We start from the raw sequence: 26,664 nt of genomic DNA, 5'->3' as shown, positions 1-26,664 counted from the left end.
TAAAGTAAAGAGGGTGGGACAAGGAAAGAAAGTCATCATCAAGGGAAAAAATGAAAGTTCACTGGAGGAAAGTGAAACTTCAGGTGACAGTGGCTTCTCATTGGCTAAACTGCGGAATATTCTATTAGCTATTTCTATTTTCTATTTCTTGTTGCTGGCCAGGAAGGAAGTCTTCCCTCCTCCAGCTGGGGTAGTAAAGTGGTTGCACTTCCTGTTTGGGGTCAGTGAATGACCTCTTCCTGTTGGGGTAATTGATGATGAGTGACACGGCATGAGAGCTCCCTCTACGGGCCTTCCAGACTCCAATTCTAGTTGAGGTTTCCTTTTGTTAACATTCACAGCATGTTTTATTGGCAGGAGGATTCACAATGAGGGAGAAAAGGCCACAAGACTCACCATAAAGAAGGCTCAGAAATTCCTGGGTGGGTCCAAGGGAGGCACAAGGTGGCTGTGGGGTCAGCTGGTGGCCACAATGATCACGTGGTTCCATCTGATGGGTTTGCAGCTCGATGTGGAATAGTGAATAAAAGGGTCAGTTCATCCTATCAGAGAAACATGAAACTGAGATAAGCTTCCCACTGCTAGAAGCATCATGAGCCTTCAGAAAAGAACAGAGAACATGTCTAAAGGGTTTGGGAACATCAGAGCCATATCTCCTCAGAGTGGGACTCCCCAGGCTCTCCAGGTCTCAGTCCCCAACTCTCCCTCAGGGACAAAGCCTCCTCACCTCTGTCCTTGTCAGCTCACTGATCCCTAGAGGTCCTGCCTATCCCTGAGGACTTAGGTTTCCATGGAGACAGGTTGGTTGAGACCTAGTGATACAGTTGACCAGCCTGATATGCAACAGTTCCCACCACCCTGGGGCCGTTGCGCTCAGGGACACGTGGCTCTGGACCCCATGTGGAGGGTGTCCTTGCACGTCAGCTGTGCCCCAGAAGAGCCAGTAACGCCTGTAGCTGTCCAACTGATTCTCAGGGTATTTTCCTGGGAGAGCCCTTGGTCATCTGACCTCCTATCCAGGAAGCCCCGTGACTTTCTGACTGCTGCCTGTCACGCCAACAACACACCTGTGAAGGTTCTGCTCTGCATGGCCATCTGTCCACCAGGCCCCCCCTTCTAGGGACCCAGATGCTAGGACCACACAAATGCTGAAGGAGTGTCCACCTGCCTAAGGTACAGACACCCTTGTATCCATCTGCATGATTTCTACTGGGAATCAACAACATTTATGGGGATTCTTTGGCCCTAAAGAACAGACCAACCTGATAGGAGCAATGCAATGATTCACGATTACCAGGGTCAATGCACATATACAGGGGCCCATAGCCCCAGATGCCCCACTCACAATTCACATGGGTGTCCCATACGTACCCACCGATGCCCAAATATTCTTGCTTCATACATACATACATCCAAACACGCACATCAGTGGTGTGCTGGTAAGTGCTAAAAAACTCTCCGAGAAAGGTGGGAAAGACTTCACCTGTGCTATCTACGTGGTATAAATATTCCCAGCATGGGAGGAGGACGAGGCGGCGGAGGAGGAGGAGGACCCGGCGGCGGCGGCGGCGGGGTGAGGAGGCGAGGCGGCGGCGGAGCGGGAGGAGGCGAAGGCGGAGGAGGCAGTCGCTGCGCGCGGGGCCGAGCCGGACGCGTCTTGGTGCCCCCTCCCCCGGTTCGCCGCTGCCCGGCCTGAGCCGAGCCGAGCCGAGCGTGAGCGTGGTGCGGAAGGAGGGGATGGCCCGGGAGCGCCGGCACCAGTGACGGGGAGGTGCTGAGCGTCGCCGAGGGCGCGCCGGGCCCTGCGCCGCCCGCCGCCTGCGCGCCCGCCCGCCGCCCGGCTCCGCGGCCGCTCCCTGTCCCCGACACACGCTCACAGGCCGGGCATTGATGGTAATGTATGCGAGGAAACAGCAGAGACTCAGTGATGGCTGTCACGACCGGCGGGGGGACGCGCAGCCTTACCAGGCACTTAAGTATTCATCGAAGAGTCACCCCAGTCGCGGTGATCACAGACATGAAAAAATGCGAGACGCCGCAGATCCTTCACCACCAAATAAAATGTTGCGGAGATCTGATAGTCCTGAAAACAAATACAGTGACAGCACAGGTCACAGTAAGGCCAAAAATGTGCATATGCACAGAGTTAGAGAGAGGGATGGTGGGACCAGTTACTCTCCCCAAGAAAATTCACACAACCACAGTGCTCTTCATAGTTCAAATTCACATTCTTCTAATCCAAGCAATAATCCAAGCAAAACTTCAGATGCACCTTATGATTCTGCCGACGACTGGTCTGAGCATATTAGCTCCTCTGGGAAGAAATACTACTACAATTGTCGAACAGAAGTTTCACAGTGGGAAAAACCAAAAGAGTGGCTTGAAAGAGAACAGAGACAAAAAGAAGCAAACAAGATGGCAGTTAATAGCTTCCCAAAAGATAGGGATTACAGAAGAGAGGTGATGCAAGCAACAGCCACTAGTGGGTTTGCCAGTGGAATGGAAGACAAGCATTCCAGTGATGCCAGTAGTTTGCTCCCACAGAATATTTTGTCTCAGACAAGCAGACACAATGACAGAGACTACAGACTGCCAATAGCAGAGACTCAGAGTAGCTCTGCGCCAGCCCAGCACCCCATCAAACCAGTGGTCCCTCCAGCTGCTGCCCCAGGCTCTGTGCCTTGTAGTCCATTCACGCCGCAGTCTGATCACCAGCCAAAGAGATCATTCGATGCTAACGGAGCATCTGCTCTCTCAAAACTGCCTACACCCACATCTTCTGTCCCTGCACAGAAGACAGAAAGAAAAGAATCTACATCAGGAGACAAATCGGTGTCACACTCTTGCACAACTCCTTCCACGTCTTCTGCCTCTGGACTGAACCCCACGCCTGCCCCTCCAGCCTCTGCTTCAGCAATGCCTGTCTCTCCTGTCCCACAGTCACCAATACCTCCATTACTGCAGGACCCAAATCTGCTCAGACAGTTGCTTCCTGCTTTGCAAGCCACGCTGCAACTCAATAATTCTAATGTGGACATATCCAAGATAAATGAAGTTCTTACAGCAGCTGTGACCCAAGCCTCATTGCAGTCTACAATTCATAAGTTTCTTACTGCTGGACCATCTGCTTTCAACATAACTTCTCTGATTTCTCAAGCTGCTCAGCTCTCTACACAAGCCCAGCCGTCTAATCAGTCTCCGATGTCTTTGACGTCTGACGCATCATCCCTGAGATCGTACGTGTCTCCGAGAATAAGCACACCTCAGACGAACGCAGTCCCTGTCAAGCCTTTGGCTAGTACTCCTCCTGTTGCATCACAGCCAAAGGTTAGTACTCCGGTAGTTAAGCAAGGACCAGTTTCACAATCAGCCACACAGCAGCCTGTAACTGCTGACAAGCAGCAAGGTCATGAACCTGTCTCTCCTCAAAGTCTTCAGCGCTCAAATAGCCAGAGAAGTCCGTCACCTGGTCCAAATCATACTTCTAGTAGTAATGCATCAAATGCAACAGTTGTACCACAGAATTCATCTGCCCGTCCTACGTGTTCATTAACACCTACGCTAGCAGCACACTTCAATGAAAATCTCATCAAACATGTTCAAGGATGGCCTGCAGATCATGCAGAGAAGCAGGCATCGAGATTGCGAGAGGAAGCCCATAACATGGGAAGCGTTCATATGTCAGAAATTTGTACTGAATGAAAAAATTTAAGATCTTTAGTCCGAGTATGTGAAATTCAAGCAACTTTGAGAGAGCAAAGGATACTATTTTTGAGACAACAAATTAAGGAACTCGAAAAGCTAAAAAATCAGAATTCCTTCATGCTGTGAAGATGTGAATAATTGCACATGGTGCTGAGAACAGAACTGTAAATCTGTTGCCCAGTCTTAACATTTTTGAGCTGCATTTAAGTAGACTTTGGACCCTTAAGCTGGGCAAAGGAAATGACAAGGGGTGGGGGTCTGTGAGATTCAATTCAGGGGAAAGATACAAGATTGATTTGTAAAACCCTTGAAATGTAGATTTCTTGTAGATGTACTCTTCACGTTGTAAATATGTTTTGTAGAGTGAAGCCATGGGAAGCCATGTGTAACAGAGCTTAGACATCCAAAACTAATCAATGCTGAGGTGGCTAAATACCTAGCCTTTTACATGTAAACCTGTCTGCAAAATTAGCTTTTTTAAAGAAAAATTTGGGGGGTTAATTTATCATTCAGAAATCTTGCATTTTCAAAAAATTCAGTGCAAGTGCCAGGCGATCTGTGTCTAAGGATACAATTTTGAACCATATGGGCAGTGTACAAAATACCATGAAACAACCGTTTCCACACTTGCACCTGATCAAGAGCAGTGCTTCTCCATTTCTTTTGCAGAGAAATGTTTTTCATTTCCCGTGTGTTCCATTTCCCTCTGAAATCCTTGATCTGATTTTATCCATTTTTTAAGGCTCCTCTTTTCCTCCTTTCTTAAGGCACTGTTGCTATGGCACTTTTCTATAACCTTTTCATTCCTGTGTACAGTAGCTTAAAACTGCAGTGATTGAGCATAACCCACTTGTTTGTGTAAATTATTGAAATCCATTGGCACCCTGTAAGAATGGACTTAAAAGTACTGCTGGGCATGTGTGCTGAAAGTACATTGATGGCTCAAATATAAGGAAATGGCCCAATGAACATGGTTGGGAGGGAAGAGGAAACAGCTAGTCAGATGTGAATTGTATCTGTTATAATAAACATGTTAAAAAAATATTCCCAGCATGACCAATTTCAAGCTACCCACCTGACATCACTGAACACAGAGCTGGGAAGAGATATGCACCATTGACTATCCCAGGATAGTATGAACCAGTTCCAGCACATCCCGTACCTTTTCCTATGAATTTGTGCACACAATCCACTTACACCCCAAGTAGAACCCTCAACTCCCATCACAGATATATAACTAAAAGGATACCACATACACATATGTGTTTGTACATATACATATATATATATATATCCTAAACACGCACGTACATTTCTACCCTCACCCTGAATAAATACACAAACAGCCTACCTCTTACTACCTAAATTTTTACAGACAAAACCTTACTCACCCTGAATATTCACATTCCACTCTCACAACTATATATACACACACAACATGGGCCTGAAAACAAACATGTGCAACCAATATGCCATCCAGATGTACACACTGAGTACCTAAACACACAGGCTCACCAAGTACACAACTGTCTCATGGGCAACCCAAAAAAGACCCATATGCAATCCCACAGCCCTAAAATACATATACTCCAGGATTCCTGCACACACACATAACCTACACCGTCTACTGGTTTCCAAACACACAAACTAAACTCTCACATCCCCCAGAGTACATACCCCAGAAGCTCCAGGAGCTCAAAAACACACACAGCCACAAATAACCTATTCTTATCAAATACAGCTGACCCTTGAACAACTTGGGGGTTAGGGCGCCAACCCTCCATGCAGTGGTTCTGCATCCATGGATCATGTAGTAGTCCTGTAGTATTTACTGGAAAAAAAATCCAATAGAAGTGGACCCGTGTGGTTCAAACGTGTGTTGTTCAAGGGTCAACTGTACATATAAGTCCACCTCACTAATACTGACAACACACAAACAGGCAACACCACTAATTTCTTCAGGCATTACATTTTGAAATAGACACATAGAGGACTCTAAGCCTCCTGATATACTCACAAATCACAAATACACACACCCACAAACTCCTCATGAGTATACCCCCCAAATGCTCAGACACACTCAAAACAGAAAAACACCGACAACCTCTGCAGTCTTACTAATATACATACACAATTCTCACACACATATGGACACACACATGCAAATATTCCCAAGCCCTGAACATACAGATCCCCTCCCAAACACTATACATTATGCTACCTCTCCAGAATACAAGCTCCCCACCACTACCCCAACATATAAACTGTATATGTGTGTGGGGGTGTTTATATATATATATATTTCTACCCTCACCCCGAATATATAGACAGACCACCTCTTACTCCTACCAAACACATGTATAAACACCCTAGCATTCTCCAAAGAAATACACTTTGAATACTCCTAACAACTCCATACCTTATGAACAAACTTTGATAATGCATGAACCTGATGATGGACACACACACAGATTAGAATACACAAGTAAGATACATGGAAGTGTCTCCAGCAAACCATTTATGAAACAACTTCCATATATCAAATTATCCCTAGCTATTAGGAGCCAGCTCACACATATGCAAGTACTAACAAATACCCGTATCACATATTTCTAATACATAGAAATGCAATTGTCCAACTTCCCTGTAGAGACATAGAACCCCACCTCTTTATCAGATACACATATACTCACTTCCCAAAATACATAAGCTTCAGAGGCTCCTACTGAAAATTACAAATGCACAGCCTCAGCAAACATTCCTCCAAGTGGCCATGCCCCTTGAATACACACACAAACTCATTTAACACATAACTCTCCACAAGTCCCAAATGCAACCACAATTACCCAGAACACTGCAAATATGCAATAATATCATCCTATATGCCCTTTGTTCCAAATACACATACAGTACCACACTACTGGCATATACATAACCCCACATTCCCAACCTCTCACACAGAATTAACTCTGCCATCTTGCAGAATACAGAATCATACAAACACAACATATCTACATATACAACATCCACCAGTCCCAGAAAATAGTCACAGACTTGCCCTCTACACATCCAAATATACATAGACGGCTCCTGAAAATGCACACACACAAACACCCCATAACCATACAACATGCCCTGAATACACAAATGATCATCCTACATTCCCCAAATATACAAAATAAACAGACTGGACGCCCAAAGTAATATACACCACTACTTTTCCTGACATTGCCCTTATGCATATGCAGATAATCCTTCCAAATCCACCATTAGAAACACATAAATCCCCAAATTCATGGGTGAAAAAAACACATGTAAACATATTCCCCAAACACCAAATTACAAACACCTAACCACCAACTCCTTGAGTATGCCTGCGTCACATCTCAACACCCTCCAAGTACAACACTCACTCTTACACACTCTCACAAAAACACAGGCATGACCTCCCTTCAGACACAAACATCCACAGACAAAACCAACCCACACATTTGACTACATATCAGATTCCCACCAACCAATTAAATATGTACAGACCCCATCTATGCTTGCAAATCAATCATGATTTGACATCAGACTACAAATACATGTTTATTACCACATTCAGCAAAGTTGTTCCCATCACTGACAAAAGAATGCAGTTTGAACATAAGTGGTGATTGATGTTTTTATGATAAGAAGGAAGACACTAGCGAAACCATGAGTGTGTTCCTTCGATCTTCACTCATTTTCCAATCACCTGAGCTACACCTTTGGAACCAGATGAGGGTTTTCAACTCGCAAGAACGTCCCTCTAGCTTTTGTACTCTTCAGAACGCGCAGCCTAGAACGGCACCTGGGCACCTGTTTAATAGCTCACACACACTATTTACCCCCCATTGTAGGCCCCGCAATCATTGAACCCTTCATGCAGCCGGCTCCCCAGCGGTGCCAATAACCCTGGGGTAAACCCCTCAAGGGAATCGAGCTCTATGGGGGCGTGAATCCACATTGTGGGGAGTCTCCTTACACGGACAAGGGCACAAATAACCCACAGGGTGAACACCAGCGCAGAGCGGTGACACCTGAGGGGTGAAAAGTCCCCGTACCCCTTACCTCAGGGTTCCTGGAATTGACTCTCGAGGCCACCATGACAGGCCCCACCCCCGCCAGACGGCCGTTGGGGCCCCACCCTCCGCGCTCGCGCATGCGCTCCTGTCTTCCGGAGCCGAGCCAACTGCCCCAACAGACGCCAGGAGCTGTTGGAGGACGGCGGTCCGCGTGCCCGAGAGCCCCGCCCCAGTGGGCGTGCGCAGGCGTGCAGGCGCGGGGCACGCGGGCATCTGGTCCTGCAGCTCTCTGCCAGAGAGGAGAGCGGTGGAGTGTCAGGCACGCTGCGGAGCGTCTCTGGCGACACTCCTCGCCGGGAACTTTTGTGCTGGTCTCTTCTTAAAACCAGCTCTTGTGAGATGTGCACTTGTGATTTTTCTATTGCACACGTGAAACCCATGCACTTAGCTACAAAGAGTTCTGGAGAGCTCCGCTCTAAGCACAGTAGCCTCAAATTGGGGCAAGTGCTTTCATGCCCTTTGGACTGCAGTTCCTTGGTTCTTGTTTATGCCTTTCAAAAAACAGTAGGTCCTTTTTCCTAGCAAGCCTGAAGTTTCCGTTAAAGAACAATTCTAGCAAAGAATTCAGACCTGGGAAACACTCTTAAGATACTGTCTCCTGACTCCGTTCCTAGAGGTTTTCCAAACGCATTTACTCTACTAGAATATTTTTTCTCAGTGTATTTAATACATGGAGGTTTTTCAATAAATGTTGATTCACAGGTGTTTCCTTTGTACGTTTTTTTTTTTTTTAAATAACTTTGAGAGAGAGTGGACAATCTGGGCCAATTTCAACACAGCAGGTAGTATGGGAACAAATTTACTTTCCCTCCCTCCTTTTTTGTAATATCTTGCAGACTTTCAGTTGGCATTAAAAACAACAACAACAACAAAAATAGTAGCGGGATCAACTTACTGACCTGACTTTGTAATACTTCCCAAAGAAACTTCAATCATCAGATCCTCTTTCTGGTCAATTGCAAGATTAGAGCATTTCTCACTCAACAGGATGCCTCTGAAGACCCCTCACATCTAACAGCACTAAGCGCCTCCAAGTGCCCAGACTTGAAAACTCCACAAGACACAAACATGGTATCTCTTCGTTTCTTTAATGTTTCGTGACTGAGTGGAAGATGAACTGTCTTCTGAGGCTTGTGATGCATGTCCAGAGTTGTTTTTTCTCAGTAGTCAATGCCTGCCCGCAGCCTCTGTGCAGGAATAGTCAGAGATCATGATCCAAAGGACTTTTAGATACTCCCTTCAATGACTGCTCTACCCAAATTGCATTTGGGCTAATTTGATTATCTCTGTCCCTGGGGTGTAGGATTTTGAAGTATTACAAAAGTGATTGCAGAATTGGGACTGGCTAATTTTTGCACAGTGCAATTTTTGTATCAGTGGCCTTGAGAAGAGTCCTTCAAATACTGTATCAGAATTATGAGTGAGAATCTTGTAAATAATTGGTTGAATGACTGAACAAAGGGAGGAAGCAACAAGGAAGCCTGCCTTTCTCGAGTGCCTGGGTACAATATTTTGCCTCACCATCCCTCTAGTATGAAGTTATTGGTTGAAAATCATCTGAGTTTTCCTTCATTGTAAAAGCTCCAGTACTGAGCGATATTCCCAAACTGTTTATTTTTTTCAGTCCCCGACAGGAGTTTCTTTAGATATAAAGTTCATTTAGAAACTTTATGTCTAAAGTTTCTTTAGATATAAAGTTTCACCATGATGTTGCTTGAAATATTCTCACCTTATCTTCTCATCTTCTTCTGAGTCAGTTTTTCCTGACAAGGGGCAAGGAACTTCTTAAACACCAACAGGAGTCTTTTTCACACTGTGGAACAGTCCTTCTAAACCTCTGTTTCCTTCCCCAACACCCCACAATCAGTTGGAGTTCTACTGCAGCTACAGCAGTGAGAGAATCTCATCTCCCAAGAGATTTGGTTGCCATCCTCTGAGGTTTTCAGCCTTCATCTCCCTTGACAAGTTTCCTAACAGTCCTCTCTTCTCACAACACAAAACACGAATACTTTTTCATATCATTTTGATAGTGGTAAACTGACTGACATGGATTCTCAATATGAAAATAATAATCAAACAAGTTTTGCAAAAGGAATGCTACCATGATTCCCATGCAGATGGGGCCATATGCAACGATGAGCCTAGATTGTAAAGAGCAAGTGTATGTAATGCAGACAGGAAATTAACAAACTTGTAAGCAGGGCTTGCAGGCTAGGATTTCGATGGAAGTGGGCTTGTCTGAATGGGGATTGGACACTGGTGGATAAACTCTTGGCATTGTGTCAAGGTGCACATCCATCTCATGGGTAGTGGACTTTTAACACCTAGAAAAACCAGGGCTCTAGGATGTTTAGTCCCTTTAACATAAGGAAAGAGAAGAAGATTTTCTGCCTTCTTGTTCCTTACTTCTGTCCTTACCCCTACTAAGCCAAGATGTCCAGTGCTATATGATGGCTCTTCCAAATCCATTTCATCCAAAGAGCCTGCAGATTTTGTGTATGTTTACAGTTGTGTTTTCTGTTGGAGCCAAGGTGCACACTTGAGTCTCATCCCTCCAAGTTCTCTTTCTCATAAGGATGAGTAACTGATAATAGCTTAGTATGTTCTGATTTTTTGGTAGTGTTGCCAGATAAAATACAGATTTCGAGTTAAATGTAAATTTCAGATAAACAGGGAAAGACTTTGCAGTAAAACTATGTCCAAAATGTTGCATGGGACAAAGTTGTACTAAAAATGAATTCATTGTTTATGTGAAATTCAAAAGTCAAATTCAGTTAGGCATTTGTTACTTTTCTTTACTAGATCGAGCCACCCTATTCTTTCAGGTGCTTTGAAATTTAAGAGACTAGAAAGTCTTGTTCTAGGAATCTAGTGCAGAAAGAGAGGAGCCACGATACCCGTACAAAGACAATCATTGGAAATATCCTCAGATATATTGGAACATATATGAATTTTCATCTAGAAAAAAAATGAAGGAATTTTAAAAAATGAAAACAGATTGCCTTCGTTTTTAGTTGCATGACGTATCTCTGGGAAGATTTTTGTGAAAGAGATAACACTGGTTTCCTCCGGGAAAGAGGATTGGGTTGACAGGGGAAAGAGGTGGGAGGAGGACTCGCCACTGCATATTCCATTTTGCACAATTTAATTTTGAACCATGAGGAGGTGTTGCTCGCTTAAAATATTATACTAAAATCATTTAAAAGGTAAAAAACTCAATCTTTTACAACCATGGAATACTATGAGAAAGACATTTAGTGAATTCTGGTCTTGGACATGGGGGCTGCATGACGGTTTTTTGATGGACGGGGGCTTTCCAGCACAAAGGATCATTAGTAAGGCTGGTCCTGCTGGATGTTGGTTGGAGCACAAGGACCACTCCCTTAGGAGTGATGTACATACAGCAGTCAAAGACACTGGATCTGCTGAGACAATCCTAATTTCAAATACTCAGTTCCATGTGGCCATAAATACCCAAGTGTTTATCAGACTAACAGTTCTGAATTTTGTTCAGAAAGTCTAGTCTCTGTTGAAGTAAGTCAAGAGCCAGGTAGGAAGCAGAGTGTGTTGAGGGACACAAAACTAGGTTGATGGAAAAAGAAGTGAAAGGAAGGGAACATCAAGTCCAACCTCAGTGCCGTGAATCAAAAACAGTCTATAAACTGCGTAAAGAGGCACATGCCAATTGTGTTGCCACTGTGTGAGGTGGAAGGAACTTCCGGTTCTTGCCTACCTGCCAGAGCCCTCGTGGAATGTCTCCCTACCCCCACCCTACCCAGACCCACGTGCCCTCTGCCCCTCCCCCACTGCAGAATGTTTCAGCCACATTCTACTGTTATGACTCAAACCTGCCCCTCCTTCAGTTGGATCCTGAGCGTCTGTTGAAGCAGGTCACTCTCTGGGTCCTGGTCTTGACTTTTCTCATTGAGGCTACCAGGCAGCAGTAGTCCGTGCCCAAGCCTGCAGGATGGCTTCAGAAGGAGGTAAGCCTATAGGCTGGGGGTGTGTTCTCAGAGACCCTGCCATCCCTCACATCCTTTGGGTTCACACGTGACACTTCACGGTGGGCACACAGTTGGACTGACGTAGAGGGAGAAGAGAGCACTGGACACACGAGGACATTTCACCTGGGGAGACTGGGGAGCCTGAAGAAACCTGAGACTGCACTGGGGAGGAGGGGTCATTGGAGGCGGATCAAGAGGAATTGCCCTGGCTATGGAGAAAGGATGGCAGCAGGCAGGTTGATTCTTTCTAGAAGGGAGACAAGCCACTTTGAAACGTGTGTGTAAGGATGTGTGTGATGTCCTGGTGGTGACACAGGGAGGGTCATGAGGAAAGCCTAGACGTGTCTTGTGTTCCTGAGGCACCTGAAGCTTGCCTCACCATATCTTTCTAAGGGATTTGAACAGGAGCATACTGTATCTAAGGGGGCCGTGGGGAGAGATGGTCTTGGTGAGAAAACTATTCAGTGGGGCTGTGTGTGGCCACACCTGCAGTGAAGTGCCCTCTCCGAGAGCTAGGCAGGAGGTTACTCTAACTGCCGCAGCCCACACCTCGTCCACTCCTCCCAGCCCAAAGCTCACTTCTCAGTTCAGGCAACTGTTGCTTTGGATTCAACAGGGGATGGGCAACCGTGTAACTTCAGCCAAAAGAGGGCTCAGGTTCCTGAGTTGCTCTGAATTGTTCTTCCTTTTGTGGAATCGCAGTACTTCAGACCTACTTCACCTCGTCCAGTATCTCATGGTGGACCCTCAGGCTGCCTTGAGAGGAAGAGTTTGTTCATATTTCCTGTCACTCCTTCATGGACAGGGGACAGATGTGGAGTGGGGTTGTTTCGGGTGGAATGTCTGTGAAGGCTGCTTCCTCTTTTAAAGGGGGAAGGAGTGTAGCCCAGGGGCAGGAAGACGATCTTCTGTGTTATTATTAAACGTCCTATGACACCTGTTCTGGTTAATTAGGTGCACCGTGGTGTGTACCTTGTTCTCATGAACAAGGATGTGATCCAGACAACTTGATCGCCATGGCAACTGGCTTCTGCCTGCTTCTCAGATTGTCTTTCCGTTATTGGGAGCTGGAGGGGGAAGGACCACAGGCGGTCTGTACTCCCATGACCAATGTAACATGACAATTCCCTGGCCCTTGTCTAATCCTCTGCAGCCATCACTGGCTGTGAAATGACAGAATCTAAGGGACACGCGCCAACTTCTCACACACCACTCCCCCCACCCCCGCCTCTTAGGAACAAAACCCCTGAGTGATGACAGTGACTGGGTACTGGGGAGGGGGTGGCAGGACCTGGCCCATGTTACGTGTCTGCTGTGGGTTGTTCTGAGATGCAGGTGCATTCTGGGCAGGTGTTATGGGTTTGTATCGGGATTCCATTAGAGAGATATTTTCCAGCATTTTGTTTTGTTTTGTGAGGCTAGGAAAGAAAGAGGGGATTTCTACTGAGCATCAGGAAAAGGAGGACTGAGGAGGAGGTGGGGCCCTAATATTTTACACAATACCTGTCCACAAAGGGCTTTTGGGTGCCTAGAACTTACCTTGGAGAAGGTCCCTACCTGCTAGTACGCCGGCTGAGGGGCATTTCTCACAGAGCAGATGTCCACACAGTTCCAGATCTTGGGAGACAGCCTGTGAGGCTTAGGTGCCAGGGGGTGCCTTAGGGAGGCTCTCCAAGTCAGTGCTTGCTGAGGTGATTTCTTCTCGGCAGACAGGGGTCAGGGACCTTGGTGGATGGGTGCGGGGTCACCAGTGGAATAATTCTCAACTGGAGGTCAGGGCATGAAAATCACTTGAAGACCTTTGCACGCTGCACAGTTTCCCTTGTCCAAGTGTCCCTCACCTGTGGAGATTTACACTCTGATGCCACAGAAAGCCTCAGTCCCACTTGCCCATTCTCCTCCTCCATTCACTCCTTTCCTTTGCCTCAACAGCATGTCCAGTGCTGGGAACGGATGTGACCATGAACCCCGGTGCCTCCTTGTCTACTTTCACGGCAGTGCCCTTCCCTCCACCCATTCCTGGCGCCCAGCACCGGCCACCCTGGCAGCAGCACCTGCCACGTCCCATCACCCCAGCATTCCCTCCTGGCAGCAGCCTGCTGCTGCCAGCTTTCCCCAGGACGCCTATGGTGGCTAATGGTGGCCGTGGCCCCAGTGCCCCTGGGGCTTGCAACCTCACGGTCCAAGTGAGGTCACAAGGGAGGACAGTGGAGGCCCCCCAGTCTCAGACCTTTGTCGTTACTCAGGCCCCCCTCAACTGGAGCGCTCCAGGGGCCCTCAGCAGGAGTGCTGCATGTCCTGCACCCGTATTCATAGCAACCCCTGTGATGGGGACCGTTGTGACTGCTTCAGCTGTTGGAGTTAGTCAGGCTGGCAAGGGAGGCTGGACCCCAGGCTTTCCTCCTCAAGCTCCACCACCAGCTGCCCAGCTGGCCCCTATCATTCGCCCAGGGAACTCTGGGCCATGGCCACATGGAACTTCCAGGGAGGGCCGGCTGGCCACCGACCAGTCCAACGCCTCGCAGGATGGCTCCTCTAACACCCAGAGAGAGTACAGTAACTTCCTACGTTGGCAGCACATCAAGCCCCTGGCCCGGAGACACTTTCACCTGAGTCCTGATGCAGAAGCTTTTTCCTGCTTTCTCATGTGAGTGAACGCTCAGAGGGTCCTGAGCTTATGGGAGCTTTTAGATAAAGAGGAACTGGGGATGGACTCGCACGTTAGGTTTCTAGGGCTACTGGAAGGAAGGTGTGAGGGCGATGTCCATGCTATGAGAAGGCACATTGTCGGTCACATGGGTGGGCCTGCCAGTCCGTGACATCAGGACTGAAATGTGCCCTATCTCAACTGGCCCCACCACCCTGTGAGTCTGGCCAGCTTGCTCTTCCATGATTCTCATGGTAATATGGACTGAAGACTTGCAGTCAGAGAGGGTCGTGGTGTAAGGTGAGGAGCCAAGGAGTGGATGCTGCACTCTCCTGTGGTGCCGTGTCCTTCATACAGGACGTGAGCGTACATGGCCAGGGGAGGTCACTTCAGAGGAGGGGGAGGAGCGCGGGGCCCAGGAGAGCGCTTTATGCATGCCTCCACTTCGTTGTGGAGAAGTCCACTAGGAACAGGGTGATGGTAGAGCTCTCCTAAGGGCGTGGGCTCTCTCCCACTAGAGTTGTGAGCCTGGCAGGCATTTCCATCCTAAACCTCCGGTCCCTCGTAAAAAGGGGACAATTACACTTCACTCAGAGGACTGTGCAGAAGACGCCTTGGGCTAATCTATGAAGTGTGAGCAGATTGCTTGGCACATGCCACGCCTCATTGATGATAGTGATTTTTATGATGAAAATGCAGCCTTGAGGAGGAAAAGAGCTCCCCAAGGCACAATGTCCCAGCTCTAGCCTGGGAGTGGATGGTCGTCCTTGAGTGAGTGTGAGGCGGTGACAGCAGTGGCCGGGAAGGCTTGTCTTTGCCCTCCCAGACGCCCGCCTCTCACCCTCCTGTTGCTCAGTCATGCTGGGTTGAGAGATGTGTGGTCCACATGGGCGGGTGGGGTCAGGCAGGTGGGGGCTGGGCTGGGCCCGGAGACTGACCCCGAGGGCTTACAGCCCAGTGCTTCGATCCGTGGCCCGCCTGAATCCCAACATGCCGCTGGAGGAGGGACTGTGGAGGGCCGTGCAGGAATGGCGGCGCTTGAGCAACCTTGACCGGATGATCTACTACGAGAGGGCGGAAAAGTGAGTCAGCGTCCTGGGCCCAGGGGCTGCGTGGAGGGTGAGGCGAGTGGGTGAGGGCAGGGTCTGGCCATGGGGATGCTCATCAGAGAGGACAGAGGAGAAGGGCTGTCACCCAGCACAGGGGCCCCGCAGCCCAGGGGCCCTACTGTCCCCCAGAAACCCCTCCCTCACCTTGAGAGTTTGAGACTTCTGTCCTTCCTCCACCAGGAGCTCTGCCCTCCCCTGATTTTGACCTACCCTTGCCTTGACATGAAGGTCTCAGGACGGGGCAGGGTGAAGCTGTGAGTCCAGTAGGGGTCCAACTCCGGCCATATGGGCTGGGCCGGGGAAAGAGCTCCACCCGCCAGCCTGCTGCTTCCTTAGTGGTGGGTGGCTGGCGGCCACTAACATAAACTTGGGACCACCTCTTCTCATGAAAAGTGCCCTGAGTGGGTACCCTGGCATCCCTGAAGAGGCTGGGGAAGCCAGCTGTCGTCAGCCCAAGGGTCTCCGGCCCTTCCAGTGTTTGCTCCATGGTAATCCCCTTGGTTTAAGAAACAAAAGCAAACAAACGAGCGCCTCTCAGAGGAAGGGAAGGCCTCTCCTCTAAGCTCAGCATCCACATCGTCCAGCCTCTCCTGGGCCCTGTCTCCAGGTCTATGTTCCAGGACTCTCAGTCCTAGCCCAGGGTCCTGGATTCGGTCAGGGACCCCTGTGGGGAACACATGCCTGTTCCAGCCTCTGGCTGTCAGCCCTTCATGTGGTTCTGGACGGGGACGGGGGCATGAGGAGGGTGGCCCCTGGGTCAGCCATGTGTCCAGTTGACCTGGTTCAATTCAGCGACCTGGGTCTATGCTGTTGAATGCCCTCCAGTGCTGGTGAGGCAGGAAGGGTCCCAGATCTTGTTATCACTTCCAGGAGCAGCTCTCTGCTGTGGACAGCACCTCACAGGGCCTTGACGGCCCCAAGGCACAACCTCTCCCAGTGCCTCATTCTTGGCTGCCTTTGTTGGGCTCCAGAACCCAGGCCTTTTTCTCAGGGTGGCCTGTGCCTCCGTCACCCCCCAGGTTCATGGAATTTGCGGCCGAGGAGGAGATGCACATTCAGCATTTGCAGTGGATGCAGTGCGCGCAGGACCTGCCTCCTCCAGCCCCACCGAAGCTGGATCCTCGGGGGCCCCCAGCCCCGAAAGTGGGCCTTCAGCCAGGCACCCAGGTTCCCACTGGAGCTGAAGGCACAGGTAACAGGGGCCTAGGGTTGGCCACCGTCCCCATGTGGATCCTTTTCTTTCAAGACAGGGGCATTGGTCTTTCAACCAAAACAGCCACCGAGGCGGGGGGTGGGGGGGTGGGGTCTCAGCTGCCCTTTGTCACTACGGGGTATTGACTTGGTCAGTTTTGTAACTCCTCTCACACCTCCCTGTCAAAGGACCCCACACGAAGTCTGCCTAAGAAGTGGGCTTGATGGGGAGACCCCTAGAAAATTGGAGGTTCCCCACTTCCTTACTTGTGACTCTCTTAGATGACCCCCTTACCTCCCCTCTCCAACTGTGCATGAGGCTTCAGATGGTCCTGACCCCTCCCACACCCACATCAACGTCCCCCAAACAATGCCCTCACCAACGTGCGCTCGGTGGTCAGGAGGTGGACCGGGAGTCCCTCACCTTCCTTCCCTTCCTCCTGCTCTGCCTCAGCCTGTGCTCCCAGGATGTCCGGCCCCAGGGCCCAGCCCTCGCACCCGAAGCCACACAGATCCCAGCGGACCCCGGAGACCAAGGCGCCCAAGGAGATTCCCCCTGAGACTGTGAGGGAGTATGTGGACAGGATGGAGGCGATGGTGGGGCCCGTCCACTCAGCCCCAGGCAAGTCACATGCAGAATGTGGAAAGGACGGAAATGAGCTGAAGCAGGAAGAGGACGACACCTACTTGGACCCGTGTCTCTTGAGCTACACTGACGAGCTGCGTTCCCGGGAACACTCTGTCACCAAGGTAGGCTGGGCCTGGAGCCTGGGGTCTACAAGATGCCAGGGCATGGAACTCTCAGCACCCAAGATCTGGGTTCTGCTCAGGCCGATGGGACTTAAGCTCAGCTCCTTGTTCCTGAGCCTGGTGTTAGGGGAGGTTTACGCAGATGTATGTGTGTATATGTTTGTGTCTGTGTGTATGCCTTTGTGTGTCTGTGTATGTGCATCTGTATATGTGCTCTTTTGTGTGTGACTGTGTATGTGCATGTGTGTGTGTGTGTGTGTGTGTGTGTGTGTGTGTGTGTGTGCTGACCATCCCCGCCTTGTGGAGGAGAGTGGGGGTGGGTCTCTGCTTTTCACTTTCCCTCCTGGTCTTCTTGTGTCACAGGCCACTCCTGGCCAAGGATGCTCACAGCCTCTTCTTTCTGTCCAAGGTGGAGGCAGTCATTCACCGTCGATTCCTGGCAGAATTGTTTTCCCCAGACCCACAGTTGGATGTCTTGGCCCTTGCTGAGGAGCTGAAGCAGGAGGAAGGACTCACCCCTGAAGAAGTGAGCCAGGGGAGGGAGAGGGACACTTAGGGTGCCAGGGGACTCCAGGGGAGGGGGGACCCCAGGTGATCCAGGGGACAGGGGAAACCAGGTGGCCCAGGGGAGCCAGAGGAGGGAGGGATCGTAGGTAGAACAGGGGAGACAAGGGACACCCAGGAAGACCAGGGCACGGAGGGACCCCAGTGAGCAGGGGAGAGGTAGTGCCCCAGAAAAGGAGGCCCACATGGCTCTGTCCGTCCCTTCCCTGCCTCGGAGGCCTGGCATGGGGAAAGGCCCTCTCTGGGGTGGGTGCAGCGCAGGGTGATAGGAAGGAGAGGATGGGGAGCCGGGAGCGGAGGGAAGGACACACAGCTGGGAATAAGGTGCAGGAGGATGGCAGGAATGCCACCGTGTCTGTATTTGGAGTCTAGTCCTGGGGTCCCCCGTCCCCTCCTCCCCCCCAGGGCCATTGTCCCACTGCCCAGTGCTCCTCCTCTCACACGTGCGCGTGGAGCCGTCACTGTCCTCCTCCCTCCTACCAGCTGGTGCAGAAACGACTCCTGGCCTTGAAAGAGGACGAGGGTGGGCCGGCAGCCCCGAGCCACAGTGCACCCGGAGTGGGCTCAATTCCATCTGAGTCCCACGCCGGCCAAGGTGCCCAGAGGCACGACCAAGACCGCCATCGAGGGGTCAGTGATGAAGCCTGCCCACCAGAGATTGATGTTGAGGCTCTTCATAGGCCCATCCGAACAGACACTGGCCCGTTCGTGCTCAGAGTCTTTGTTCCCTCTCGAGGACGTCAGGCTGGCAAGGGAGGCTGGACCCCAGGCTTTCCTCCTCAAGCTCCACCACAAGCTGCCCAGCTGGCCCCTATCATTCGCCCAGGGAACTCTGGGCCATGGCCACATGGCACTTCCAGGGAGGGCCGCCTGGCCACCAACCAGCCCAACGCCTCGCAGGATGGCTCCTCTAACACCCAGAGAGAGTACAGTAACTTCCTACGTTGGCAGCACATCAAGCCCCTGGCCCGGAGACACTTTCACCTGAGTCCTGATGCAGAAGCTTTTTCCTGCTTTCTCATGTGAGTGAACGCTCAGAGGGTCCTGAGCTTATGGGTGCTTTTAGATAAAGAGGAACTGGGGATGGACTCGCACGTTAGGTTTCTAGGGCTACTGGAAGGAAGGTGTGAGGGCGATGTCCATGCTATGAGAAGGCACATTGTCGGTCACATGGGTGGGCCTGCCAGTCCGTGACATCAGGACTGAAATGTGCCCTATCTCAACGGGTCCCACCACCCTGTGAGTCTGGCCAGCTTGCTCTTCCATGATTCTCATGGTAATATGGACTGAAGACTTGCAGTCAGAGAGGGTCGTGGTGTAAGGTGAGGAGCCAAGGAGTGGATGCCGCACTCTCCTGTGGTGCCGTGTCCTTCATACAGGACTTGAGTGTACATGGCCAGGGGAGGTCATTTCAGAGGAGGAGGAGGAGCGCGGGGCCCAGGAGAGCGCTTTATGCATGCCTCCACTTCGTTGTGGAGAATTCCACTAGGAACAGGGTGATGGTAGAGATCTCCTAAGGGCGTGGGCTCTCTCCCACTAGAGTTGTGAGCCTGGCAGGAATTTCCATCCTAAACCTCCGGTCCCTCGTAAAAAGGGGACAATTACACTTCACTCAGAGGACTGTGCAGAAGACGCCTTGGGCTAATCTATGAAGTGTTAGCAGATTGCATGGCACATGCCACGCCTCATTGACGATGATGATTTTTATTATGAAAATACAGCCTTGAGGAGGAAAAGAGCTCCCCAAGGCACAATGTCCGAGCTCTAGCCTGGGAGTGGGTGGTCGTCCTTGAGTGAGTGTGAGGCGGTGACAGCAGTGGCCGGGAAGGCTTGTCTTTGCCCTCCCAGACGCCCGCCTCTCACCCTCCTGTTGCTCAGTCACTCTGGGTTGAGTGATGTGTGGTCCACATGGGTGGGTGGGGTCAGGCAGGTGGGGGCTGGGCTGGGCCCGGAGACTGACCCCGAGGGCTTACAGCCCAGTGCTTCGATCCGTGGCCCGCCTGAATCCCAACATGCCGCTGGAGGAGGGACTGCGGAGGGCCGTGCAGGAATGGCGGCGCTTGAGCAACCTTGACCGGATGATCTACTACGAGAGGGCGGAAAAGTGAGTCAGCGTCCTGGGCCCAGGGGCTGCGTGGAGGGTGAGGCGAGTGGGTGAGGGCAGGGTCTGGCCGTGGGGATGCTCATCAGAGAGGACAGAGGAGAAGGGCTGTCACCCAGCACAGGGGCCCCGCAGCCCAGGGGCCCTACTGTCCCCCAGAAACCCCTCCCTCACCTTGAGAGTTTGAGACTTCTGTCCTTCCTCCACCAGGAGCTCTGCCTTCCCCTGATTTTGACCTACCCTTGCCTTGACATGAAGGTCTCAGGACGGGGCAGGGTGAAGCTGTGAGTCCAGTAGGGGTCCAACTCCGGCCATATGGGCTGGGCCGGGGAAAGAGCTCCACCCGCCAGCCTGCTGCTTCCTTAGTGGTGGGTGGCTGGCGGCCACTAACATAGATTTGGGACCACCTCTCCTCATGAAAAGTGCTCTGAGTGGGTACCCTGGCATCCCTGAAGAGGCTGGGGAAGCCAGCTGTCGTCGGCCCAAGGGTCTCCGGCCCTTCCAGTGTTTGCTCCATGGTAATCCCCTTGGTTTAAGAAACAAAAGCAAACAAACGAGCGCCTCTCAGAGGAAGGGAAGGCCTCTCCTCTAAGCTCAGCATCCACATCGTCCAGCCTCTCCTGGGCCCTGTCTCCAGGTCTATGTTCCAGGACTCTCAGTCCTAGCCCAGGGTCCTGGATTCGGTCAGGGACCCCTGTGGGGAACACATGCCTGTTCCAGCCTCTGGCTGTCAGCCCTTCATGTGGTTCTGGACGGGGACGGGGGCATGAGGAGGGTGGCCCCTGGGTCAGCCATGTGTCCAGTTGACCTGGTTCAATTCAGCGACCTGGGTCTATGCTGTTGAATGCCCTCCAGTGCTGGTGAGGCAGGAAGGGTCCCAGATCTTGTTATCACTTCCAGGAGCAGCTCTCTGCTGTGGACAGCACCTCACAGGGCCTTGACGGCCCCAAGGCACAACCTCTCCCAGTGCCTCATTCTTGGCTGCCTTTGTTGGGCTCCAGAACCCAGGCCTTTTTCTCAGGGTGGCCTGTGCCTCCGTCACCCCCCAGGTTCATGGAATTTGCGGCCGAGGAGGAGATGCACATTCAGCATTTGCAGTGGATGCAGTGCGCGCAGGACCTGCCTCCTCCAGCCCCACCGAAGCTGGATCCTCGGGGGCCCCCAGCCCCGAAAGTGCACCTTCAGCCAAGCACCCAGGTTCCCACTGGAGCTGAAGGCACAGGTAACAGGGGCCTAGGGTTGGCCACCGTCCCCACGTGGATCCTTTCCTTTCAAGACAGGGGCATTGGTCTTTCAACCAAAACAGCCACCGAGGCGGGATGTGGAGGGGTGGGGTCTCAGCTGCCCTTTGTCACTACGGGGTATTGACTTGGTCAGTTTTGTAACTCCTCTCACACCTCCCTGTCAAAGGACCCCACACGAAATCTGCCTAAGAAGTGGGCTTGATGGGGAGACCCCTAGAAAATTGGAGGTTCCCCACTTCCTTACTTGTGACTCTCTTAGATGACCCCCTTACCTCCCCTCTCCAACTGTGCATGAGGCTTCAGATGGTCCTGACCCCTCCCACACCCACATCAACGTCCCCCAAACAATGCCCTCACCAACGTGCGCTCGGTGGTCAGGAGGTGGACCGGGAGTCCCTCACCTTCCTTCCCTTCCTCCTGCTCTGCCTCAGCCTGTGCTCCCAGGATGTCCGGCCCCAGGGCCCAGCCCTCGCACCCGAAGCCACACAGATCCCAGCGGACCCCGGAGACCAAGGCGCCCAAGGAGATTCCCCCTGAGACTGTGAGGGAGTATGTGGACAGGATGGAGGCGATGGTGGGGCCCGTCCACTCAGCCCCAGGCAAGTCACATGCAGAATGTGGAAAGGACGGAAATGAGCTGAAGCAGGAAGAGGACGACACCTACTTGGACCCGTGTCTCTTGAGCTACACTGACGAGCTGCGTTCCCGGGAACACTCTGTCACCAAGGTAGGCTGGGCCTGGAGCCTGGGGTCTACAAGATGCCAGGGCATGGAACTCTCAGCACCCAAGATCTGGGTTCTGCTCAGGCCGATGGGACTTAAGCTCAGCTCCTTGTTCCTGAGCCTGGTGTTAGGGGAGGTTTACGCAGATGTATGTGTGTATATGTTTGTGTCTGTGTGTATGCCTTTGTGTGTCTGTGTATGTGCATCTGTATAAGTGCTCTTTTGTGTGTGACTGTGTATGTGCATGTGTGTGTGTGTGTGTGTGTGTGCTGACCATCCCCGCCTTGTGGAGGAGAGTGGGGGTGGGTCTCTGCTTTTCACTTTCCCTCCTGGTCTTCTTGTGTCACAGGCCACTCCTGGCCAAGGATGCTCACAGCCTCTTCTTTCTGTCCGAGGTGGAGGCAGTCATTCATCCTCGATTCCCGGCAGAATTGTTTTCCCCAGAGCCACAGCTGGATGTCTTGGCCCTTGCTGAGGAGCTGAAGCAGGAGGAAGGACTCACCCCTGAAGAAGTGAGCCAGGGGAGGGAGAGGGACACTTAGGGAGCCAGGGGACTCCAGGGGAGGGGGGACCCCAGGTGATCCAGGGGACAGGGGAAACCAGGTGGCCCAGGGGAGCCACAGGAGGGAGGGATCGCAGGTAGAACAGGGGAGACAAGGGACACCCAGGAAGACCAGGGCACGGAGGGACCCCAGTGAGCAGGAGAGAGGTAGGGCCCCAGAGCAGGAGGCCCACATGGCTCTGTCCATCCCTTCCCTGCCTCGGAGGCCTGGCATGGGGAAGGGCCCTCTCTGGGGTGGGTGCAGCGCAGGGTGATAGGAAGGAGAGGATGGGGAGCCGGGAGCGGAGGGAAGGACACACAGCTGGGAATAAGGTGCAGGAGGATGGCAGGAATGCCACCGTGTCTGTATTTGGAGTCTAGTCCTGGGGCCCCCCGTCCCCTCCTCCCCCCCAGGGCCATTGTCCCACTGCCCAGTGCTCCTCCTCTCACACGTGCGCGTGGAGCCGTCACTGTCCTCCTCCCTCCTACCAGCTGGTGCAGAAACGACTCCTGGCCTTGAAAGAGGACGAGGGTGGGCCGGCAGCCCCGAGCCACAGTGCACCCGGAATGGGCTCAAGTCCTTCTGAGTCCCACGCCGGCCAAGGTGCCCAGAGGCACGACCAAGACCGCCATCGAGGGGTCAGTGATGAAGCCTGCCCACCAGAGATTGATGTTGAGGCTCTTCATAGGCCCATCCGAGCAGACACTGGCCCTTTCGGGCCCAAAGTCTTTGTTCCCTCTCGAGGACGTCAGGAGGTCTCTCCATTCTGGGCCGGACGGCTCTCCCCTCCCCAGGGTCAAAGGCGCACTGGCCCTCTACTGGGACCCAGGGATGCGTCTGTTCTCAGAGAGGCGTCTCCTGTTCCGGAGGCCCGAGTGCCCAGGGACGCGTCCAGTGAGGCCGAGGAGGCGCTCCCCAGCCTGGCCTCCCCCTTGACCTCTCCGCAGAGCCTGCCGCCTTGCCGGCTGTCCCAGAGTCCTGCCCCTGCCTCAGGCCTGGCCTCCCCTGGAGGTTGGGGGGCCCAGAGTGCTCCCCAGGCCCCCTCCCCTCAGAGAAGAGGCCCCAGCCCAACTCCACCAGCCGCTCCCAAGTCGAGGAAGCGGGCTCTGTGTGGGCGCCCAGCCGCTGCTGAGAAGCTGCCCATCCCCGGGGCTGGCCACGGGGTCTCTGCGAGGCCAGCCTTGGCTCTGGGGCTGGCTCGCCCCTCACAGCCGAGAAAGAGAAAGCGTGACCCTTTTGTCACAGGGAAGAGGAGGAAGAGGAAGAGGAAGCACTGCAGCCAGTAGGGAACAGCCGGGCCGGCCCTCCAGGGCGAGCCCCCCAGGGCCGCCCCCAGGGGAGCCTAGGGGCTCCTCCTCACCCCAGTGCTGATCCTGGGATTGTGGGGGGTTAGGGAGGTGGGGGAGGTGGGTGTGGGCAGGACCTTTGGAGTGATGTATGAAAATTGTGAATAAAGATAGTTTTGGTGGGAAATGCTCTCAGGCCACTGTCATCTTCTTCGTGTGGAGCTGCTCCACAGAGAGCGATCCTGAGAGGAAGGAAGGGTGAGGGAGGTCACAGGAGCTATGGATCTACAGGTGGCCAAACCTTTCCTCCACATAGACAAGGACTCCTCAGGCTGCCCCTGGGAACGCATAGCTCTCACTTTCCCCAGGGACCCCCTCATCATGCCCTTCTCTAAAGCCTGCTTGGCTAGGGGCCTTCTGGGGCATCTGTAGCATCTTCTGCATCCCTGAACCGTCTGGGGAGGGAGAGCTGCTTTTGTGCCTCTCAGCCCTCTGGACACTAACCAGTTTCTAGGACGGAGCCTGGAGACGGCCCTTGTCTTTATGGAGCTGCTCTCTGCTTCCCTGAAGTGGCCAGGCGATGGCGCTGGGGTGACCCTCCGCTCATCCAGGGTTTCCTGTGTGGGTGGCCTGACCAGAGAGGAAAAGTCTTGGCCATGGGGACAGGACTGTCTGCCTCGTCATAGCGGGAGCGTTCTCTAGTCCCACTGGGATTATTGCAATGTGGAGAGTGGTTGAGGCAGCTACCTCTTAATCCCAGTGAGGATGCAACGAGGGGACTGAGCGTGGGGAAATTCATGGGGCACCTGTTACAGGTGTGTCTAAGGGAAACGACAGTTGGGCCCCTTTGTGGAACTTGTGGGATTTCTGTGCAGCAGCATCTCGTTCAACTGAGGGAGGAGGACCCATCTGGCTGTGGCTGTGGGGACTGGCCTTAGGGGCCTAGGGCTGTGCAAAGACACCCCAGAACTACTGTCCCTTCCCTTTCCACCCATGGCTGGACATGTGTGTGTATTGGTATCAACACTGATTTGTATTCCCATAGAAAACAGTTCCTCCTGACAAACTATGACGGTGTTTCACAAGAACAGCTTGCTCACAGGGGCAGCAGGGGTGGGGGAGAGGTGTCTGCGGCCCCAGATCTGGGTGGGAGCTGGGATCCATGCTGAGGAGTGTAGAGGCCTCAGTCACCGTCCTGCGGTTGCCAGCAGAGACTTTGAATCATCAGAGCAGGGGAAATGACCCGCTCATAAGGGTGAGACGAGCAAACAATGAGGGGCAGGGAGCAGACCCCTGCTGTCTCCCCGAACTGCCCCCCCTCCCAGTCTGCTTAGCTTCCGTCACAGCCTGTGCTGGCCCACCTCTGAAGCCCCTTCCTCCTAAAGCACTCAGATGCTCTGATCTTTTGTAGACCTGCTCTGGGCCTCACCCCCTTCCCTGCTGGCCAAAGGCTCTTCTCCAGGTTCTGAGTTCTGATTCCTTCCCCAGGACCCAGGCAGGGGTTAGGACAACAGGGACTCCCTGAACATGACCCCTACACCATCAGCATGCAAAACTGGGGCCGCAGGCTTCCGCAGGTGGCATGGCTCTCTGCTGGACCCTGCAAAGAGCTTGGAGAAGAAAGGGGCTCATGTCTCTCCACCTCCACTAATCTGTAGGTCAGCCTCACAGGTCCTCCTCTGTCCAGGTGGGCAGCACATATGTGCTCCCAGCCCTCCTTGACCCTTTGTGAAAGAAAGTTTTTGCAGCTCAGTAGTCTATTAGTCAAGGTGTCTCCGGGCTTGTTCCTTTTGAAGCCCTACAGGAGAATCTGCTTCCTTTCCCTTTCTGTCTTCTAGAGGCTGCCTGCATTCCTTGGAATTAGTCCCTTCTTCCATCTTCAAAGTGCATCACTTTAATCTCTGCTTCCCTCATCACATGGTCTCTCCAACTCTGACTCTTCCTGTGTCCCTCCTATACAAATCTTTGTGTTTATATATAGCCCACCCAGAAAATTTATGATAATCTCTTCATCTCAAGATTTTTTACTTAGTCACAGCTGCAAAGTCCTTTTTTCCATACAAGGTAACATTCACATATTGTCATAGGAGGGGTTAAACACGGACCTTTTTGGGGAACCGTAATTTACCCTACTAGAAGAAATCCACAAGAATACCTATCATCAGAATCCACATGAATAACAGACTATGACCAAGTGGAATTTATTCCAGGATGCAAGCCTGGTTCAATGGTAAAAAATCATCAATGTAATCTACCATATTGAGTCTAAAGGAACACATACTGTCACACCAATTAATACAGAAAAGGCAGTTAACGAAATTCAACACCCATTCATATTAAAAATGCTCAGAAAACTAGGAATAGAAGGTCACTACCTCAACCTAATAAAGAACGTCTACAAAAAACCTACTTCTAACATCACATGAAATAGTGAAAGAAGGAATGTTTTTCCCTGAGTTCAAAAACAAGGTTAGAATGTCCACTCTCATCTCTTAGTTTTCAATGTAGTACTTTAGATTCTAGTTAGTGTAGTACAGTAAGAAAAGGAAAAAAGAGGCATACATATTAGAAAAGAAGAAATATAATTGTCATTATTTACAGATGACATAATTGTCTACATAGAAAATTCCAAGGAATGTATAAGAAAACTCATAATAAATTATAATAAATTGCTTTAGCAGGATCTCAG

At 51.8% G+C, this 26,664-nt stretch overlaps 1 protein-coding gene and 1 pseudogene across 2 annotated transcripts; both read left to right on the top strand.

Moving 5' to 3' along the window:
* The first annotated feature begins 1,561 nt into the window (after positions 1-1,561).
* Positions 1,562-4,738, top strand: LOC309653945 (WW domain-containing adapter protein with coiled-coil pseudogene; annotated as a pseudogene). The gene has a single exon. The product of its transcript is annotated as a WW domain-containing adapter protein with coiled-coil pseudogene (transcript).
* Positions 4,739-7,891: 3,153 nt separating this feature from the next.
* Positions 7,892-23,975, top strand: LOC309653946 (NUT family member 2G-like; the record flags this gene model as incomplete). Its single annotated transcript, XM_082478672.1, has 8 exons — positions 7,892-7,986; positions 13,689-14,465; positions 15,419-15,547; positions 16,594-16,766; positions 17,220-17,320; positions 22,011-22,151; positions 22,543-22,659; positions 23,181-23,975. The coding sequence occupies 8 exons, from the start codon at positions 7,892-7,894 to the stop codon at positions 23,973-23,975; spliced, it is 2,328 nt and encodes a 775-aa protein (XP_082334798.1).
* Positions 23,976-26,664: the final 2,689 nt, after the last annotated feature.

The sequence above is a fragment of the Balaenoptera physalus genome (genome assembly GCF_965194825.1).
Source record: "Balaenoptera physalus genome assembly, contig: HAP1_SCAFFOLD_1522, whole genome shotgun sequence".
Lineage (NCBI taxonomy): Eukaryota > Metazoa > Chordata > Mammalia > Artiodactyla > Balaenopteridae > Balaenoptera > Balaenoptera physalus.
Note: the sequence above shows the minus strand (reverse complement) of the source record. Positions and strands in the feature narration are given on the sequence as shown.